The sequence below is a fragment of the Callorhinus ursinus genome, unplaced genomic scaffold (assembly GCF_003265705.2).
Source record: "Callorhinus ursinus isolate GAN/ISIS: 27379988/994484 unplaced genomic scaffold, GSC_fseal_2.0 scaffold6, whole genome shotgun sequence".
In the NCBI taxonomy this organism is placed as follows: domain Eukaryota; kingdom Metazoa; phylum Chordata; class Mammalia; order Carnivora; family Otariidae; genus Callorhinus; species Callorhinus ursinus.
In genome coordinates, this window is record NW_027397068.1 from 75,231,050 (window position 1) to 75,252,694 (window position 21,645).

Below are 21,645 nucleotides of genomic sequence, written 5' to 3' on the forward strand. Positions count from 1 at the left end.
AACCACTAAACCCCTTTCACCCCTCATTACTTGTGTCTTAGGATGGGGAATGAGCTATTTGAGCTGATGAACCTTTAAAGATCAAAGATTCCATTTTTGTGCAAATAGCCAAGAGCAATAAACCTGGGGAAGAGAAGTAGGGAATATAAATGATGGTAGCATGTGTATCATTGAAAGATACAGGAAGCCAGGTTTTTCCACAGAATTAAACTCGTGGCAATGACAACTTTTTAAATTTGTGTCTTAAATTATTTTTTAAATGAGAAGAGATAATGGTAAAATACAACCCTGAATTTCATTGCTTCTATAATACATCACAATCTTAAGATGACTTAAGTATGCAATTTTGAGTTACGTATTATTAGGAAATAATATTGTAAACTCCAATGTGCCAGGCAACTCTTCACCCCGAAGCAGGTGTGTGGTACTGAGACTACTGGAATCCAACTTCAGTACCATTCTCAAATGAAACATGCCTTCTGCAGTTTTGGAAACCCATTTTGTAACCACAGCGGAGTAATCCGATTGTTCATCATGCTGCCATATTAACTATGAGTCTACCTTTACATCCACATGCTTCCTGAGTAGACCATGTTGCTTGGAGGCAGAACATTCCACTGAAAATAAACTGCTTTCAAGGTCAAGAGCATGGACTTTGAAGTAACAGAGAACAGGTCCACTCATAGATGATCTACTTGCCAGCTAGGTGACCTCAGACAGTTTAGTAATGTCTCTGAGCTCCTTAGTCACTGCATATGGTTGTTCTGAGGGTCGTAGTATTTTAAGGGATTTAAATATGCATCTGTCGGGCATTTGGTAAGTGTTTTTAAAATGTCATTGCTATTTTTAACTAAAACAAAGGAAATCAATGTACTCTAAAGGCAAAGTTAGTCCAGCCTTATACTTGCATTTATACCATATATTAAAAAAAATAGTGTTAGATGTCTAGTAGAAAGAGTACTGGACCGAGTCCCAAGATACGGGTTTTAATCCTGGCTCTGCACTCCCTAACTTTTTTTTCTTCCTTCCTTAGCCATCATATTCAGTATTTAATATAACAGCATTCTGCTAAATTCTTTCTCTATACTACTTTTTTTATTTAGGCAAGATCGTGCATAACCTCGATTAAGTTACTTTTCCTTTCTAGATTCTTCTACAAATAAGAGTGTTGAATACCTTCTCAGGTCACCTCCGTAATAGTATCCTAAAGGAAGGCCTTCAACAAAGTGTTTTCTCATTCTGCTAGAATTCCAGGGCTGACAGTCCTAGGATTTTCATGACACAATTAGACACTTTTCCCTCCCTTTTGGAGGTCCCCGTCTTCATTGTTTCCATTACTGTGACTTCCTCTCCCTTCCTCCCCGAAGATCAACCACCTTCACTCAGCCCTACTCTCTCCTTACTAGCCCTTTGCCCATATAGCCTGGTTTTCTCCTGCAGAGTGTTGCTTACCTACTTCCATAGCTTAATTATTTTTATTTTTACTCTTTTTGCTCCATATCTAAGAACCACTATTGGATTAAGAGACCCAAACCAAAGAAATTATTCTGTATTATCTGTTTTCTGTCAAGTCCAAGGGATGGATTTATTGTCATTTCTTATATTTTGTAGACACCATAGTTAGATGAGATTTCTTAATTTTAACAAAGTTAATGCTTCCAGGAAACTTAATAAAGATTCTACAGCCATTTTAATAACCAGGAAACGATAGTGAAAATATATCTGTGAGGAGCAAAAATCCATCTACTTCAAAGCCTGCCACCAGACTAAATAATAACATTCCCTATTCAGCATCCTTTCTCTACCTCAAGATGTCTTGTCCAGTGTATTTAATATCCAGGATATTTAATTGACCACAGAGTTAACTCATATATTTGTATTACTTTTCATGCAGAGCTTCGCAAGTCGCAAAGACTTAAAATAACGGAGGTCTAACCTGCAGGCAAATAATTACTTTTTTCCTTTTCATGTATTGTGCTCACTAAAATATATTGGTGCATTAATAAATGGCATACCTTTTGTCCTAAATTGTAACAAAATAGCTGTTTTATGGAAGCTTGAGTTGCAGCATGCACAGTATTGACATCACGATAGGGAAGTGAGGCATTTTCGTAATTAAGTTAAGCCGTTATTTTTGCCCCCACCACTCAATTTTCTTTCCAATTTTCCAACCCCAATTCAGAATTACTGAACCTGAAACTTGCTGAGAAGAATATATGTACTCAGCTTAATTTCCCCCTTTAATATGCGTAAGGGAACAAAACCCTCTCTTCTTGGAGGAATTCCCACTACACTCCCTGGATTTTTTTCTTCCTTCCACAGCTATCATATTAAGCATTTAATATCTTGGGTATTCTTTTAGGTTCATCCTAAATACTATCTTATTTACTCACAAGCATCTTCTGTGGGGGGATGAAGCGACTGAAGCCTAGGGCTCCTACAGGCCCAGGAACACAATGAGGAAGTGGCATTTCCAGAATGCTGGCCTGCTGGGAAGTCCATAGTCACACCTGCCCCATTAGATAAGGCGCTGCACCTAGTAGCTCCATGAGGGGTCATCAGCACCACGTGTCCTTGGACCCTGTCGCATTTTGCATCTTGTTAAATCTCATAGTCTGGAGTTTTGGGTCTTCTAGAATTTGGTTCTCACTTTACTAAGCCTATTTTATTCATCATTACCCTTGAGTTGGAATCTTCTCCAACAGCAAGGCTAATTTTTTATTGCCCGGGACACACCATGTTAGCATGATTCACAATAAAAGTCTTATTTAGAGTACTCCTGTTTCAAATTTTCAGGAAGCTGTTGCACTGTTTCTTGTTTCTCATTTTTCTTCCCATTTAATGTGGTATCTTGCAAAACATTCCCTATCAGGACATTTAGATCTACTCATTTATTCAAAGACTCAATGGATTCCTTTGTATGGCTCTGCACATCTATATAACCAGTTCTTTTTTGATGGACATTAAAGTTATTTCTAGGATCTTGCTACTGAAAGCAAATTATAACTTCTATTTTGTGTGTATACATATATTTTGTGCACTTGTATGCACACATTGGAAAAACACATTCTTAAGAATAAGATTTGCATGTTTCATTTTGAGAGATAGTGACCTTGACCTCTTCTATCTTCTAGAAGTCCAGGAGGTTGTTTGTCAAGATCCACATCTTCTGAATTTTGAGTTTCGCCATTGGGTGTCCTTTAACACCCAGGTTGGGAGTAAGTTTGTTCTGTGGTTCCAGGGACTAAGCTTGTACTACACAGCATCCAGTAGCAATTACCAAGAGCTGCATGGACCTCCCAAAATCCAGGGATTACTTGTTTGGGTTTTAGAAAAAGATTAAAACTATAGACATTTATTAAAATTATTTGGTTTAGCCACAAAAGTAGTATCTTCTCAAATTGGATTTGTATGAAATTGTAAATCTGGATCTTCTGAGTGGAACAGACTAGATATATATACCAGCCACAAAGCACTTGGCCCAAACGGTCAAATGCAAAGCACTAGGAGAGATGCGTAACTCCATCGGCAATAAACGTCTCTGGAGCAGCCTCGGATCTGGGACTTGCTGGAGCCTCCAAAGCATGGAATCTGCCAGAAGGAAAAGCTGAGAGTAGCCAGGCAGCTCCTGGGACCTGTCCCATCCAGGGGAACCAGGAGAGCAAGGTCTGAGCAGGTGGTGATCTGCAAAGAGGACTGTTCTGCTAGGTGGGATACAGCCAGGGAGAAGCTATAAGTGGTCTTGGAAACCAGTAATCATTATCAACATGGCTCCTGGTTTAGTCAGGTCCTGGAAGGACCGTTGTTCTCAGTCTTGGCTAGACCATGAAATCACATGGGAAGTTTTAAAAACCCTGATGTGGATAGCTATTCCCATTTTTCCACAACAATGGAAATTGCCTCAAATGCCTCTAAATAATCTGAGTCACATGTGTTCATGACACAGTGTTTTCAGCTTTCATTTAGTTTCAGCCAATTTCTTCCTCTCCTGTTCTATCCGATCCAACAAGAGAATATCCTTTGAATTGGCCCATGCAGATTACCAGAGTAAATGCCTGTGCGGTTTTCTCCAACTTCCTGGTCCCACAGAGACTCAGGTCTGGGGCTCAGCCTGGGCTTGAGCATTTTTTTAAAAGATTTTATTTATTTGAGGGCGCCTGGGTGGCTCAGTCATTAAGCGTCTGCCTTCGGCTCGGGTCATGATCCCAGCGTCCTGGGGTCGAGCCCAGCGTCCTGGGGTCGAGCCCAGCATCGGGCTCCCTGCTCCGCGGGAAGCCTGCTTCTCCCTCTCCCACTCCTCCTGTTTGTGTTCCTGCTTTCACTATCTCTGTCTCTGTTAAATAAATAAATAAAATATTTTAAAAAAAGAATTTGTTTATTTGAGAGAGAGAGAGATAGTGAGCACGAGCCGGGGGGAAGGGGAGAGGCAGACTACCCAACGAGCAGGGAGCCTGATGTGGGGCTCAATCCCAGGACACTGGGATCATGACCTGAGCCGAAAGCAGACACTAAGCCAACTGAGCCACCCAGGCGCCCTTGGGCTTGAGCATTTTTTAAAGCTTCCCAGGTGGTACCGATATGCAGCCAAGGCTAGGAACAAGAGGCTCCCAGAACTGGGAAGAGCTAGTTGAGGATTCAGGCCCCAGCAAAGCAGAGCTTAGTGGTCCCCTGTCTCTACTGTGAAATTGAAGTAACAGCAAAATGATAGAGATAGAAAGCCAGTTAGGAGACTCTGCCAACCCAGCAGGGCCAGAAAGGGCTACACAGTGCTGGGTGACTGGGGCTGCCTTAAGACCCACTAGAGACCACACAGCAAGACGAACTCAGATCTTATCAGCTCAGGCTGCTAATGTAATTCTGTTCTGACCAAGTTTTGCCAGGAAGCAAGTACAGCTCTGCCTGCGAGCGGAGGGCATCAGTAACCCCATCAGGGAGGGACTAGAGCAAATCAGGACCTGACCTCCTCCTTTTGAAATAATTGGATACTTCCCGTGTCCACAGTCTAAAACATGGTTAGCAGCTCCCACGTGGGGATTTTTGACTGTTTCCACACCTCTTTGTCAATTCAACTACTTTTTCATCATCTCCAGTTTTGAGCTCTATTTAAATGCTAAGGATCTGAATAGTATTAAACATATTACTGTCCATATTCTTACATGATTTTTTTCTTGTATCTAATTTTGTATTTGAATTTTGTAAATTTAGAAATTGTCTGTGAGTAGTTTAAAAAGGTTTTAGTAATGTATTAAAAATTAAAATCTATTAAAAGGGTTTATGGCAAAATAGATTTAGACCCTCAGCCCAAATTCCTTTTGGTGTGAATAACTTTTATTATATGATACGAAGGTAAGGAAATAATTGCAAAGATGAATTTTCAAAGCAAAACAATTTTTAGATCTGGATTATCTTAAACCTATGGCTACTGTGTTTTAGAGGTAAATACATATGTAGTTTATTTTTTAAGTTGTCATGTATCAAAGAACAATCTCAGATAAGCAGAAATTGCTTAAATAGACACTATTTCAGATTTTCCTTTCTTGCTTTTCTGTTCTCATGCTTAATTGTGCAATTCTACAAAGTTCCACATTAAAAAAAAAATGACAAGAAAGAGACCTAAAATATTTTGAAAAATCTAAGGAAGAAGGGCATAATGAGGGAAGGTAATTGGGAGGTAGAAATTGGGTCACAATATGAAACAAAATAGTGTGTGTTTGTTTCTCTTCCCATTTGTTCTGCAATAAACCTAATCCTCCTCGAATTCCTCCAAATATCTGAGTCACTTGTGTTCATGACACAATCTTTTCAGCTTTTATTTGATCGCTGCCATTCTTCCTCTCCTGCTCAAGCACCTAATCCTTCGAATTACCCATATAGCCATCCATGTGGCCCCTGCCCACACCCACGCACTGAGCTACTAAAGTGGGGCCCCAGTTAGGGACATAGGACCCACCTTACCCAGGGGAATTTTCCTCCCAGTTTAGGACAAGATTCTGGCATGACTTTCAGTCTGCCCTCCATATCCAATCTGTCCTCCATGGGCTCTGGGGGGTGATGGCAAGGAACTTTGTGCTTATCCCTTGCATGGGTGACCAGAAAAGCAAGCAAGGCTACCTTATGATCTTGTGAACCCTTCCATTATAGCAGGAGTCTTGGGAACGGATTGCAAAACTGTCAGATTAATAACTATTGCAGTATTCAAATGTGTTCCATCCCTCATCCACTGGTATATTGGTTTTGAAACTTAGACTCAAGCTGGGTCCCTTATCACACTTGATTTTAAAACCTTATTTAACTAGGCAGGCCACCTGGCTTAAAGACAGAAACCTAGATTTAAATCCAGGTATTCTTGTTAACTGAGTGGCCTCAGACAAGTCAGTGAGCCATTCTGAGGCTCATGGAGTTGACCTTAGATTTTGATCCTTGTGGAGCTGCTGTGGTGATATGACAAGATAGTGTAAGCTCAGGGGATGGAAGAACGGATGGATGAATAGATGGATGGATGGATGGATGGATGGAAGGACGGATGGATGGATGGATGGGTGGATGGATGGAGGGATGGATGGACGGAGAGATGGATGATGGACGGAAACTGTGATGTGCTAGACAAGGATTTGCTGCTGTTGTCTTCACAGAAGTTTGATGCCTAAAGCATGAATTCAGCATCTCCTAAGTGCCTTGTATTTGTGCTAGGTTCTATAAGAGTTAAGTAAAAAGATCTGGTCCCTATTCCCCAGGGACTGACAGGTGTGACAAGTGCTACATAGGGAAAAACAAAACGCAAGGGAGGATGGCCATATTAATTCCAAATGGGAGCCTTGAAAGGTCTGATGAAGACTAGCCCTAAAGAGGGCTTATGATTTCTCCAGATGAACATTAAATGCATTCATTCTAGGCAGAGGGAACAGCATAGCAAAAGCACAAAAGCAGAGGGGATGTGGCACCTATTCAGAAAACAGTCAACAGTGTAGTTGGCCAAGAGTGTGGACAAGGAATGGGACTGAGGATCAAAGGGAGTGACGCCTTGAGGATGCCGTAGGACAGAGGCTTCCCTAGAATCCACCCAATACCGAGGTGAGGCATTTGGTTTCATGCCAGATTCAACGAGGAGAAGCTGACAGCAAGTGACGTCATTCATTCAGCCACCCACCACTTATTTATTGTTACCTAGAGGTACGAAATACACGAGATACACTGGTGAAGGGGATACAGCCGTGACCTCAAGGAGACTTCTGTGTCAGGGAGAAAAACGGGCAACTGCACCAGAAACCTCCATCCTCGTGATAAATGCTATGATGGGGTGAATAGGGAGTGCCAGGGCAGAGGAGAGACAGCTGACCCAGGCTGGGGGAGCCAAGGAGGGAGTTCCAAATTCAAGACTTGCCCACCAGGCCGCAGAGACGTCCCTGGAGGGAGAGAGTGCAACAGAACAGGGAGAATGGGAAGAGAAATGCATTTGAGAGACCTCTGTCGTGGCCCAGGTGAGGGGTCAGGGAAGCTCATTTATGACAGTGGGGCAGATAATGAGCAAATGAAAGGCATCGTTGCATGGACAACAAGCCTCTCAGCTATTTTTTTTTTTTTTTTTACAAACTTCATGAAATGCCAAATGTATTGAAAAAACTTTATGACTCAAACAGAAAACAGTTTTTCTTATTTGAAGTTTTCACTGGTTCTGCCAGCGAGCTCCCTTAATCCTTCCAAATGCAAATTTAATATGAGACAGATGCATTGTGATGAGTAATACAGAAGCCCAACTTCCTTGGCCCCGGTGGGCCGGAGCACCTGCGAGCTGGCCTGGGGGTCCTGGGCAGTGCGGGTCCTCCGTCGACGCACGCAAACAGGTCTGCAGTGCGGGTCCTCCGTCGACGCCCGCAAACAGGTCTGAGCTCGTTTCCTCTGTATCTGCTGGAGGGCTACTGAGTGTGCTTCTCGCCCCGCTTTCCTCTGTGACTATGTCGCCTGTTCCGTTTGCCCTGTGCCACCACCACAACAAAAATGGAGATGAGAATCAACTCTTTATTTCAACAGCAGCGAAAGAATTATTTCGTTAATTGGTATATTGATATCCCAAGAACTGCTTACTGTGCCAAGTTATTAAGAATAAGTAGACGAGGGGCAAATTAAACTTTGAATCACCTGTTCCTTTGGGCAAGATACATAAACTAAATTGACTGCAACCAAATGTCATATTATTTACATGGCATGCACAATTTATTTCCCAAAAATGTGCTCAACAAAAGATTTGAATTTGCTCTTAAGCGTATAATGGATCCCACTTAATAGTGACGCTCTCCGTGTGCCCTTCTCTCTATAATTAAATCATATGGAAAAATGTCACAAAACAAAATAAAATGTATTTATTTCAACCATATCTTCCCACAGCATGACATGAAGTCTGAAAAAAAGAATCACTAAGCATTTTTATGCCATCTGTGCTGGTAGGGGATACGTTTCCCAAGCACATCACTGTTAAATGTTCCATTTTGAATTAAGCATAGTCTACTTATTACTATATAGTATCTGACCGAATGAGTACCATGTTGGACAAAATTCCATATCTGATACGATATTCTTATTTTTCTATATGCTATTTTTTCTTTTAGCAAAACTATTTCACCATAATGTCTGTTACTGGATTTCAAGAGATCCAAAAGAGAGGAGTCATCAATATATGATTGTATTTGTGTTAAAATCTCCATGCTTCTTCGTCTGAATAAAGTTCCAAAAGTATTTTCTAACAATTGAAATCATAGCTTCTTATAAGCAGAATATGGATCACTGTGACAACTTGGGTAATGACATTATTTGGGGCTGATAATCCCCTGTTGCAGAAGGAGAGCTAACACTTCTCTACAATCAAAAGAGCTGTTGTTTCACTTAGCTTATGAAGCATAAAGTTATAGGCATAAAACTTCTGCTTTTCCAACAGAATAAACCTAAGGCTTTCCTTTGCCGTTATTATGACTCAATTTTATGAATACTTGTAGAAAATTTTATCTCCTATACTCAGTGAGGCCTTCTCACAGTTTGTTTATGAGATGTGAAAATCCCATAAATTTATCACAGGGCTGCTTGATTGACTCAGAGAAACACCAGAGTTCCAGCTTCAACACAAATGCAACATGACTCTTAGCACAGTCTGCGTGATCCTTCCAAATTTGTGTCCCAGATGCCATACATCACGTCATTGTCTGGAAACACATCTGAATAATAAAATGTAAACTTCTTTACGAATGAAAAATACCTTGTTTTTAAAAAAAAAAGATTTTATTTATTTATTTGAGAGAGTGAGTGAGAGAGCACAAGCAGAGGGTGGGGGGAGGGGCACAGGGACAGAGGGAGGGGGGAGCAGTCTCCCTGCTGAACAAAGAGCCCGATGAGGGACTCAATGAAGGACTCGATCCCAGGACCCTGAGATCATGACCTGAGTGGAAGGCAGACACTTAAGCGAGGCGCCCTGAAAAGTACTTTATAACTGTGTTGAGCTCCTTCTAGTTATAAATCTTCCCAAGTCAATGACATTTATGCTAAAACTTCAAACATAGCTAAATTAAGAAGATAGGGTTTACTTGAAAATAATTTAACATCAAGTCGTCCATTTTAATCATGTTAGAAAAGCTACAATTTTTCTAAAATTATCAGTTATACCGTTTGTCATAAAATCAAGGGCTGGATTTACCTATCTTGATTCTACCCAAAGCTCTGAAAAGATTTAAATTTCCATGGGGTTTTGGAAGCCCCGTTTCCTTTAAAACCAATCCCACTATCTCCTGTAAGCCACTTTTTTAAAAATTTAAATTCAATTAATTAACATATTATGTATTATTTGTTTCAGGGGTACAGGTCTGTGATTCATCAGTCTTGTATAACACCCAGTGCTCATTACAACACATACCTTCCCCAGTGTCCATCATCCAGTTACCCAACCCCCCACCACCCCCTCCCCTCCAGCAACCCTCAGTTTGTTTCCTAAGATTAAGGGTCTCTTATGGTTTGTCTCCCTCTCTGATTTCGTCTTGTTTCATTTTTTTTTCTCTCTTCCCCTATAATCCTATGCCTTGTTTCTTAAATTCCATATATCAGTGAGATCATATGATCAATGTCCTTCTCTGATGGACTTATTTCACTTAGCATAGTACCCTCTACTTCCATCCATATTGTTGCAAATGGCAAGATTTCACTTTTTGATGGCTGCGTAATGTTCCATTGTGTAAATATACCACATCTTCTTTATCCATTCATCTGTCGAAGGACATCTGGGCTCTTTCCATAGTTTGGCTTTCGTGGACATTGCTGCTATAAACATTGGGGAGGAGGTGCCCCTTCAGATCACTACCTTTGTATCTTTGGGGTAAATACCTGGTAATGCAATTGCTGGGTCATAGGGTAGCTCTATTTTCAACTTTTTGAGGAATCTCCATACTGTTTTCCAGAGTGTCCCTTAAGCCACTTTTGACGATGATAGTGTGTGCAAAGGTGATTTGTGGACCATTAGATGAGACAAAAAGTTGTCACCCCCAATAATATTATTATCATGATGATCATGATAATTGTGGCAGTGACTCTTGCCAGTGTTGGTCCCAGGCCTTCCCACATGAACACAGTCCTTTTTTCTGTGATATTAATTTTATCAACTGATTTTCTTTATTTTGAGCATTCTTTTGTACCCTGCCTTTGATATTGACCTTCAGTGTCTTCTGTCTATGGCTTATTCTTCCGTGTAACTGCAGGGTAGGGTCCAAATCACAGATGTTGAAGTATCCTATAGGAATCATTAGAGGCAGTCCAAAAAACATCTGTCAAAGCACTGAATGGATTCTGCTTGTGTCCCTATTCTAATTCAAACAAACAAAAAGCCCACCAAAAAAGACTTTTGAGTCTTTTTTTTTTTTTTTTTAGTGAAAATATGACTTTCTTTTGGGCCAGTGATGATTCCTTACGTATTTACCTCTTAGATGGAGCTGGGCTTTTCCTCAGGTCCAGGGAGGACCACCTTTACCAAAAGAGCAAATGAATCCATTTCAAATTCTCACTTTTATTTCTGTGAACTGTATTCTCTGGTCACCTACATGAATACTTTCAAATGAGACTTTTTCAAGTGCTTTCCCTTCCTAACTTTCGTGGATTACTAGAGGTTGTGGCCATAATATTCTAGCACAAAATATGGATTAACTTTCAGTGTGAAAGTTTGAAAGTTCACGTACTGATTTTTGCCAACTGCAAAGGATGCTGATATTTGAATAAACACTTCCAGAACTGAAGCTAATACCATTCAATGGTACACATGTTTATTTCCTCTTTCTTTTGAAATCCAGAAGGGTAGGTCTACTTGCTCCTAACTTTGTTATTAGTTATTAATTTTTCTCTAGGTGCTCTGCTAAACCCTCTTTGGACCAAATATCACAAAAAACCAAAAATGTGCAGCAATACGGATTTAAGTGAGAAGTTAATTCTGGTCGTACCTTTTTTAATTAATAAAAACAGTCATGATCAGGATACATTGCACTGAGCAAACTTAGGATAAAATTAACTACAGTGCATGGCTTCCTATTTGATGTTCAGGAATCTGGTTTAGAGAAAGAAAGGAAGGTCCACCATTCTTCAGCCTGGAGAAGACAAGGGGATGGTGGCAGGAGTTGGCTCCATTTGTGAAGGAGATGTGCTCCCTCACCTCTCCATTAAATGTCTTTACATTAAGGGTCATGTGCCTGCAATTTTCTCCAAGTGCCTCTAGAGGGTAATCTTCCATTTTTGGTAACGACCTCTCTAGTTGGTATGGGCCCAACCTCACACATCTTTCAAGCAGAAGCCTTACTCTCTTGTGACATAATCCCCTGCCATAGGGTTAACTAATCTTTTATACCCATTATGCTTCTTGTGCCTGATAGCTGAGAAGAGTCTTGCATCAGGTAAACATACCTCTTAAAAGGCATCGTCTCCTCCATGCATGTGCCTTTGATCCACACCTTGCATTGATGGCCAATCTCTACTGACTGTCTGTCACAAACATCCCACCCAGTGGCGGTCACTTCCACCTCTCCAAAACCAGAGCTAAGCCTCTTCTCAGCTCTTCTTCTATAGGGGTATTCCAGTTCCCTCACCCTGTCCAACTTAGATCTTTTTGTTCTTCCTCTTATTCTCCTATTCACTTTCATCTGTAGCCTATACTTAATATGGAAATCTCCATATTATCTTATAACACAGCTCCTAAATGTCAGTTTATCAAATGAACTACAGAAGTGAAAGGACTTCACCTGTGATGATAGCAAAATTCTCAGAAACTGTTAGGTTTGCTTTTCTGTGAAACATGAACATTATGACTTTTGTGTCAACAGTTAGTAACATAGCTCATTTAATTTGGTTTTGATATTTCAAAAAGACAAAAAAATGCACGTCCAACCATAATTTTAAAAGCAAAACAGAACATGTTGGTGGCTACATGAAGAATCATTCAGTGACAAGTAGTATTTTGAAGCAATGGTCACTATAATGTGATATTGCCTGGGAAGAAGGAACTCCCAAGGGAGGAGAATCACAGAGCCGATAGCTAGTAACAGCATTGGCAGGCTGCTTACTGAATCCCGGGCTGTGTGTTAAGCAATGTTATCTGCTTTATCACATTTTATCTTCACCACCCAATGTTCCTACTTTACAGATGAGGAAACCGAGGCCCAGAGAATTTATGCCATTTGCCCACGATCGCATAGTATTGGAAGTGGGACTCCCTCAGTCTGTGTGCCCTAAAGCACAGAATCCTATCCATTCCCATTGATGTATCAATAACAGCATGACAACTACAGTTCTTCTCAGTGGCAAAAGGATTCACTACTAATCCAGAAAAAAAATAAACTTTCCCCCCGATTTCTCACAATCTCTAAGTCTATACTGGTCAGCTGGAACAGCTAGGCAGTGATAAGGCAATGGAAGTAGATGAAAGGGTGAAAAGAAGAGACAGGAAAACTTAACAAGTTGGAAAAGAAACGTCCTTCCTTGGTGTAACATGAGCCTATGAGTTATGAGCTCCTTATGGAAAGTTGACCTCAGTTGGCCCAGACTGGTAGCAGTGCCCTGAGGACACCTCTCCTGAGGGTCGGGAAGAGTCAGCTCTTCCCGGTAGGAGCACGTGGGTGGGGAGGGGACATTTTCCACCACAGACTCTACCATGCAATTATTTTTATGCCAAAATCATAGGAAGACCTTGGACTTGGCACACAAAGTTAATGGACCTGTGCCGAGTTAGGACCCTGTTTGTCCGTGGTCTTCTCCTCAGCAAGAGCCCCAATAAATAGGCAAATCACAAAAGTGTCTTCCAAACATAAAAATATCTTTCCTTATAATCCCAGGAAGCTCTTACATTTTATTAAAGCCACAGTTATTATTTTAGAACAAGGTCTTGTGCCTTCTTGGTATATACTTAAAACTTGCAAATCGCTTTTTAATGTCTTAAATTTGCAGCCAGCATTGGAAATTTGCAATTACCCTACCTTGGTCAACTCAGAAGGTTTTACTCCCTCAACCTAAATATGCCAGCCTTAACTTCACATGCAATTCTCTAAATGGAAGTTACCAAAAATACAACACAGATAACTGAATTTTTTTCTACTTCAGTTATTTTAATTGCCTGAAACTATATTTTGCTTAGACATCAGGGTAAATAGCAATTTGCCCCAGAGAAAGCCTTTTCGACCCAAGTCATTGAATGATTTTTATTAGTACACACACACACACACACACACACACACAATATGAGAATACATAAACACTTCAGCAGGACTTTTTCCTGGGAAAAAGAATATGGCATGCATTGATTAACACAATTTCTTGCTTCCTTCTCTTTTACTGGAGACTGAAGCCCAGATGAGAGAGATTTGCTGGGGAGTCAGGAGATATGGGTTCAGGGCGTGCTTCTGGCAATGAAGAACTGTGTGATCTCCAGAACGTTCTAGACTTCTTGCCTTCAGTTCCTTTCTTTAACACAAACATCAGTATGCCAATTTGATTTTAAAATATTCACAAACTTGACCTAATCATTTTTTAATACTAGGGATTAAACCTAAGAAGATAATTAAAGACAGGAAGAAACATAAATACCTAGATATTTTAAATGTGTGTTTAATAGTTATGGAGAAACAGAAATAAGTTAAATGTCCACCAATATAAAAATGGTCAAATAAATTATGTTTTATTCCTATGATGGAATATTATGTTGCCATGTAGATGAATGAGAGCATTTGAAGGACATAATAAAATTATCAAAATATAAAATCAAGTTAAAAATCAAGGTATAGGGGCGCCTGGGTGACTCAGTCGTTAAGCGTCTGCCTTCGGCTCGGGTCATGATCCCGGGGTCCTGGGATCGAGCCCCGCATCAGGCTCCCTGCTTGGCAGGAAGCCTGCTTCTCCCTCTCCCACTCCCCCTGCTTGTGTTCCCTCTCTCACTGTGTCTCTCTCTGTCAAAAAAATAAATAAAATCTTTTAAAAAATTAAAATCAAGGTATAGAACATATGTGATAGAATCTTACTTGTGCACTAATATGTGTGATTAAGTACACACAAGGAAGCACGTAATGGCAGTGATGGCTATTTCTTGGTAAGGAGAGGATACCTGACTGTTCCCTTCATCCTTTGCTTTGTTTACCACCTCTTTCACAATGAACAGTATAATCAGAAAAAAAAAAGTTACCTTAAAAATTAAGATATTGGCTTGAGCCAAATTCTCTCTAAATTTCTCTATAATTCTAAACATTTATTCCATAACCAAAAAAAAAAAAAATTCAAAAGTAACACATAGGATTTGGAATTCCCAAAAATAGTCAGTCCTCAGGACAGAAACATTCTGTGCCATGGTCCCAGCTCATCCAGGGCAAGACTGTAGAAGAGCTGCGTGCTGGGGCCATAAAGATCCCATAACCCCTTTTAGGAACCCCCAACACGACTGTTCTCCATCATGACATAGGTTTCCTCCTCTGGACTCTATCTTTAGGCTTTTGAATCCTGCAGTAAGGTAGGAGCATCCTAACTTACGTAAGAATCATCACTTTGCTCTTCTATCTCCCCACACATTTCAAATGATTTTTGCCTCCAGACCTCCAGAACATGGGATAGTGATTCAAGTCGCTGCTTCCCTTTTTATACAAAATGCTTTTAAGGTCACTCTTTCTACACTAAAAAGCAGAAAAGTACCTTAGTGGGTGTCTGGAAGTTCCCAAAGCAGCAGTCCCCACCCACACTTGACCAGCACTTCGTGAGTTCCTGGTTTAAAATTGTAGAGTGGTGGTGTCTAGTTCCTCCCCGATCTTCAGGCTTTACTCTGGGCTCCCAATGGTAAAGATACTTAAATGCAGAAAGGTTGGCATGCGTTCCCTTGAGCAGCTGCTAACTGAACATTTATGACGAGGCAAAAAAAAATCCAAAGTAACCAAGTAGTTCTTTCACTACCCTTTGTAAGAGAATGCATGACTCAGGAATGCACAGCCATCCACAGTGCTCCTCCCAAATAATGCTGTTGACCTGGAAGTGATTTCTTATGTGAAATCTCCTTTCCCTCTGGCTGAGAGGGCATGTTGCCATCCAGTCTGAACATGGAACAGAGGAGCGAGATTTTGACTCATACCATTTCCAGCTCCCAGTGCCTAGTCATAGGATCATAAACACATATTCTACTGCATACCAACCCATCTATCTCATTACCTTCCTGTAGAGCCATACCAAAGCCATGGCTAACTCATGGAAAGTGTTCTATTTTAGGGACCATTCAGGAGAATCGCAGACTCCAAGTTTGTCGGTTGTCACTCTCCGGCCAGGAAATGATTTCATGTATTCAACTTCTACCTCTCATAACAGTGTGTCAGTTTCTTACTCAATTCTCACTCAAGGTGGAAAAGAGCTGGGCATTATATCTATGACTATTATTGCCATGACAGTCACTGTGGCTAATGGTGCTGTGGCCACTTGAGGCACCTACCTTTACCTCAGTCACCTCCTTTAATCTTCACAGCAAACATAAGTCGGAGGTCTTGTGTTTACCTTTATATACATAGGCAAATGAAAACTCAGAGTGATGAAGACATTTGTCCAAAGTGCAACTAGTTAGTAGCAGAGCTAAAATATCAACCCAGGTCTCCCACATCACCTACTTGTATAATTGAAAGCTACTCATTTCCCCCTTTCTTAATCTTCATTAGGCGAATTGTCCCAGACTCTCATCCTATTTCCTAACCCAGAACTCTATTCCTCTAAATTCGTTGCTGATATTGTTTGTTGAGAAGAAGGGGCAGTAGATTAGTATTTTCTCTGAAACCTACTCTTTTCAGACCTGCCTTTGGGTTTGGTCTGAGGAGTTGGGGGAAGGAGAGTTAATTTTAAATCGAGGGTAACAATGTCTGCTCCAAAATCTCTCAGGGGAGGCGATCTGGTTGGAAGGGGCTAAGGACATTCTCTTGAAACTGTGTTTGCAGAGGAAGCACAGAATTCTTGCTTAGGTTATACACTTATTTGAGTTGGTTTGGTGGGGAGAGACGTAGGAAGGCCACAGAAAGTGGTTCAAGAGTACCCCCACCCAGCCACTTTTGATGCTACCACTCCTGAGGAATTGTGGGCAACAATTATTTTGGGTGGAATACTTCAGTGGATTTCTCTGGAAGCCCAAGGGGTGCATGAAAGCACTAGCTTATAGGAATACAGCTCCTGGGGTGCACGATGGGGCCTGGGAGAGGTTAGGTGTCACACAGCACATGAGCACAACATGACAGAGTGCTAAGCCAGATGGGATCTGAGTGACATCCATCAGAAGAGGAGGAATAGCTCTGCTTCCTCAGGTAGCATTTCCATCAAAGGGACTCAGCACTTTTCAATTATAAGCCAACATTTTGCTTCTGGTACAGGGTGGGTCAGAAGATAAATTGGCTTTTTCAGTTTTGAATTTCCAATCTCGGAGACTAGAATCCTTTCTGATTTAATGTTTCAGTTCTCCTATGCAAAGCCCAGGTAAAATGTCTTTTCTGTTATTTCTGGGTGCTTACCTAATTTAGGGATTTTGACGTCCAAGTCCAAATAACCTTACTCAGAGAAATAGCGAAATACAAGTAGATGAATTGAGTGATTACAAAATGTTAGTTGCTCCATCTTGTTTTCCCCTCCCTGTGGGCCTTCTTCAATCTGTCTGCATACAGGCACTCACTTCGTCTTCACTCCTCACACTCGGCTCCTTCATTTCCTCAAGTGGCCAGGGCTGTAATTGGCCACAGAGGATGGACAGGAGAAGCACCCACATGTCCCTGATCCAGAAAAGTTGTGCACTATCCAAGCTGTGTTCCAAGAGGTAAAACTGTCCTATTCCTTAACAGACACTTTTCCCCATGAATGGAAAACAAAGGAAGATTCTCTGTGTTCACCTGCTCACCTGCACAGGTAGTACACTAGCCTGGCCATGTCCTTGACTCTGTTTCTTTTGATTATCATTTGTCTTATTCATTTAGTTAATGTTTCTTGAACACCTGTCCAGTAAGAGGCTCTGTTAAGTGCTGGAAATGGAAAGAAAGAGGAAGGAAGGAAGGAAGGAAGGAAGGAAGGAAGGAAGGAAGGAAGGAAGGGAGGGAGGGAGGAAGGGAGGGAGGAAGGAGGGAGGGAGGGAGGGAGGGAGGGAGACAGGGAGAGGGGCAGAAACTCAGGCCAGATTCCTATCCTTAAGGAGACTGCTTTCAAGTTCAGGAGATAAGCTGTACAAGGGCCATAGACAGACGCCAACGAAATGCCATCAGAGCCTGGTTTTAGAGATGAGGAAAGTTTTCATAAAACATTTCACCTAGACTTCAAAAGCAAGGCAGATGGGAAAAGCACAATCTAGGCTGAGGAATGGCATGAGTCAAGGCTTTGAACAGAAGCCACAGGCTTGCAGCAGTCGTGGCCCAGGAAAGACCTGAGAGAGAAGAGGGCCGAGGAGTAGTAGAGGGTGTTTGAGGCCACGCCGGAAGTCTGGCTTGATGCCACAGGCAATAAGTTGCTGTTGAATATTTGCAAATACATGAGTGACATAATCACCGCTGTGACTGGGGCCAGAGAGAGTGGCAACTGCTCTGGGGAGCTGGGGCCAGAATCAGGTGAGCAGGCCTGGAGGCGACCGCACTGCCAGGACAAAGAGCAGGAGGCCAAACCCAGGCAGCCAGTGGGAACTGCAGGAGATGGTGGGCAGGGGCCGCGGCACTGCTGGGGCCCCCCAGGCATCACCCGTAACTGAGCAGCAATTCATGACATGGATGGTCAGGGAGCAGGGAGGGAGAGAGAGAGATTTGGGAGCATCCATTTGAAGCCAACAACTGAAAATGTTAAGCTGAATAAATTACCAACCCAAATCTTGTGGTGAAGAAGCACAGTAAGCCGAGAACAGTTCCGTTCAAGAACACCTGTATGTGGGAGGGGTAAGGGGGGAGAAGATGAGCCGGAGGGAGACCTAGAGGGCCAGAGCTTGGAGAGCAGAAGAGCCCCATGTCAGAGAAGCCCACAGTAGAGAGTTTCCAAAACCAGGGTTGGACACTATGTGGAAGCCACAGAGAGGGAAGGATGTGAAGACCAAGCCTGAGGAAGGGCTCCAGGCTGCGGCATCTTGGAGAATGTGTGGCCTCCGAAAGAGAAGTCACAGCAGAGTGGTACAGGCAGAGGCCAGTCCACAGATGGCTGAGGGATGGTAAATCCCTCTTCTGAGAAACTGGGATAATGGACAATGGGAGTAAAAGAGCATTGAGAAAGAATGAGAAAAGGGAGGGTTTTTTTGGGGGGGAGGGGCTAGGTGCGACCATGTTTTCCCAATCAGAAGAGTCTTGTGAATACACTTGAGCTGGCTTCGGTTCCTCTCAGGCACTTATGTGGCCTCGCGGACTTGTCCACAGCTCTTAGCCACTCACCATGGCTCAGTAGGTGCATGTCTTCCCCGCTCCAGCACTGGTTCAGCAGAGGCTCCAATCTGCTCCGCCTTGTTCTCCTCTTGGCACTTCAAAGATGGCCAACTGCTGATTCAAGACAGAGCAGGGAGCATTCGCGCGAGAAAGTTCTGGAATAGGGGAATAATAGATCGAGAGCAGAAGGGGCTCGGCCAGCAGGAACGAGAGCGAAGAGGAGGTCAGAGGGAATGTGAGGAGCGTCCTGTGCAATGTAAAGACTGTCTCCCATGTTTACGTACACACTGAGGCAGGTGCTGCCGGATGCTGGAAACCTCCACTCTCCCTTTATTCCTTAATAACCAAACTGCTATTTTGTTCAGACCACTGCCCTCAGCAGCAAGACAAGATTCATAACTACTCCTAAAGCTGGGCATGTCGACTAATTTGTGGCCGGTGACAGAGGGGAAGAAGTGTTGTGTGGCCTTCAGCTGGGGAGGGCAGGTCTCCTGTCCTTCCTGAGCCTGGAACTCAGGTGAGAAGGCTGAAGCCCCAGCAGCCATTTTTTTGTCTATGAAACAATCTTGAGACAGAAGATACATGCAAGACATTTAAATACAAAAGCAGAGGGCGCCTGGGTGGCTCAGTTGGTTGGGCGACTGCCTTCGGCTCAGGTCATGATCCTGGAGTCCCGGGATCGAGTCCCGCATCGGGCTCCCTGCTCGGCGGGGAGTCTGCTTCTCCCTCTGACCCTCTTCCCTCTCGTGCTCTCTGTCTCTCATTCTCTCTCTCTCAGATGAATAAATAAAATCTTTAAAAAAAAATAAATAAATAAATACAAAAGTAGAAGTCCAGTTCTCCTATGACTTTGTGGAGCTCTTAGGCTTCTTAATAGCCAGATTGTTTCCTTCCTGACTTTTATTGACATGAGAAAGAATTAGTGTCCATCTCCCATGAGCCAATATTATGTAGGGTTTTCTGTCACATGCAAGCAAACCTAATCTTTACTGTTAGACATATTAATAAAAGTTTGTGCATTGATAGGATGGGCTGCATCTCCAGGCTCCCTGAGTCGGTGCCAGAATGACCAAATGCCCAGCTTCTCCATCTTCCCCACATCCGGTCCAAAGACACAAGAGAGAAAGGAGGAATCAGGCACAGTAGTTTCAGCCTTCTATATCACTGGTAATTTTGTAGAACTCATTGCTTCAAATTGCCATTCAAAGGTAAAACAGTCATGTATTACAAGCAAATTTTGATAAAATTACATGTGACAATTCCTATTTGGGTTGATAGAGCTTTTTCTTTAAAAAGGCCGAATTCCTTCTGTTCTTATAGACTTAAAGTTTTTACTTTTCATTTGTTATGAGCTGAATTTTCAGTGTGATGAAATATGTCACGGAGACTTACCACTTGGGACTCAGTAAAATACCTTAAGTTTAAACTATAGGTTTCTGTTTTAGAAATGGAAAGATGTTTTATGGTAAAAACCTTTGCAGCTTGGATTGCACTGATAGCTTGTTAGAAGGTGAGGGGGATCCACAGGACCCCTGTAGGGAACTGAGGCAAAAAGGGAAGAAGCAGGCACAGTGGCAACTCCGTCTTTACCCTCTTTATCACTGAAACCCCTTGCTGAGCCATTCCGAAGGAAATAAGGCACGGAGCCCCGCAAGTGACCTGGGTGCCACCTTGGACAATGAGTGTTCCTTTTAGGAGAGTCTTACATGGCTAGCTGTCCTTGCATGTCCTGTGCTTGTGGCCAGCTCCCTGGAGGCAGAGGACCATCTCCGAAAGTTCTTTATAACTATCTTAGCAATATCCAAGGCGTAAGCCATGAATCGCCATCTAGTTCTAGCCCATCCATTTACAAACGAAATTCTGAAGCCTGGACAAGTGAGCTACTTGCCCGAGGCTACACAGACCGGGGCTGTGACCTGGCACGGATCACAGCCCTCGTGAAATGCTCATGAACATTGAACACATGCTTGGCGAGCTGAATGACTGGCTCAAGTCATCCAGTGGCTAGACTTGTTTCAAGATGTCTGTGTACAGACGACATTGGCTCTGATATCACTTGCATTGCCTGGCTTTCGGCTCTGATCATTACACTTCTTGCCAAGCCATACATAATTCTTGTTTTCATCCTGTTTGCCCTTGTTCTTCACCTGTTCTTCCATCTGGCCTGCATCTTTGAAAGGGATTGAGCTTTTTGCTCAAAATTAAGTTTTCCTGCCCATTTCCTGGGCGTATTCACTTCCCCGGTGGAAAGCAGTAAGTGAGTCACTCGCCCAACTGGTACTTTCTGAAAAATGAGAAGCTCATAAAGATAAACGCTTCTTTCCATTGAGGGAACGTGATGCTTGGGTTTATCAACAAGAATATTCCTGAAAATATCAGGAATCCTTTACAAGATTTTCTATTAACTAGTAGTACCCGCAATAACATTATTTACTATTATACTCCCATATGGAGTAATGAATTCACACCAGTTATTATGTGGATATAATAAATAGATCATGAAAATCCTGTTAAAGAGTTGCACTGAGTTTATGGGAGGGTTTCTGCGTGGTCACCATGAAGCAGTTCAATCCCATACTCTCTTCTAAGCAACTTATTTGGTTGTTCAAGTATACGTAGAGGCCAAAAAGCTGTTTCCTAGGTTGGTATCATGTGGAAAATCAGCTTTTACTTTTCTTTTCTCAAAGATTATCCACAAATTATTAACAACAACCGCTGCCCCTCATGGACTGATCACTTCATGATCACGCGCCAA

The 21,645-nt window shown here is 42.2% G+C and overlaps 1 protein-coding gene across 6 annotated transcripts in view; it reads left to right on the top strand.

Annotated features, from left to right (window-relative positions):
• PACRG (parkin coregulated) overlaps positions 1-21,645 on the top strand; it is a 582,662-nt gene that overhangs the window by 385,318 nt on the left and 175,699 nt on the right. The window contains exon 5 of one of the 6 annotated variants that reach the window (XM_073894195.1): positions 8,604-8,727. The exons of the other annotated variants lie outside the window; for them this stretch is intronic. Within the exon in view, the coding sequence (XP_073750296.1) occupies positions 8,604-8,713 (110 nt within the window). The 3' untranslated portion in view covers positions 8,714-8,727. Of the gene's footprint in view, positions 1-8,603; positions 8,728-21,645 lie in introns of those variants that run through there. 6 annotated transcript variants of the gene reach the window in all.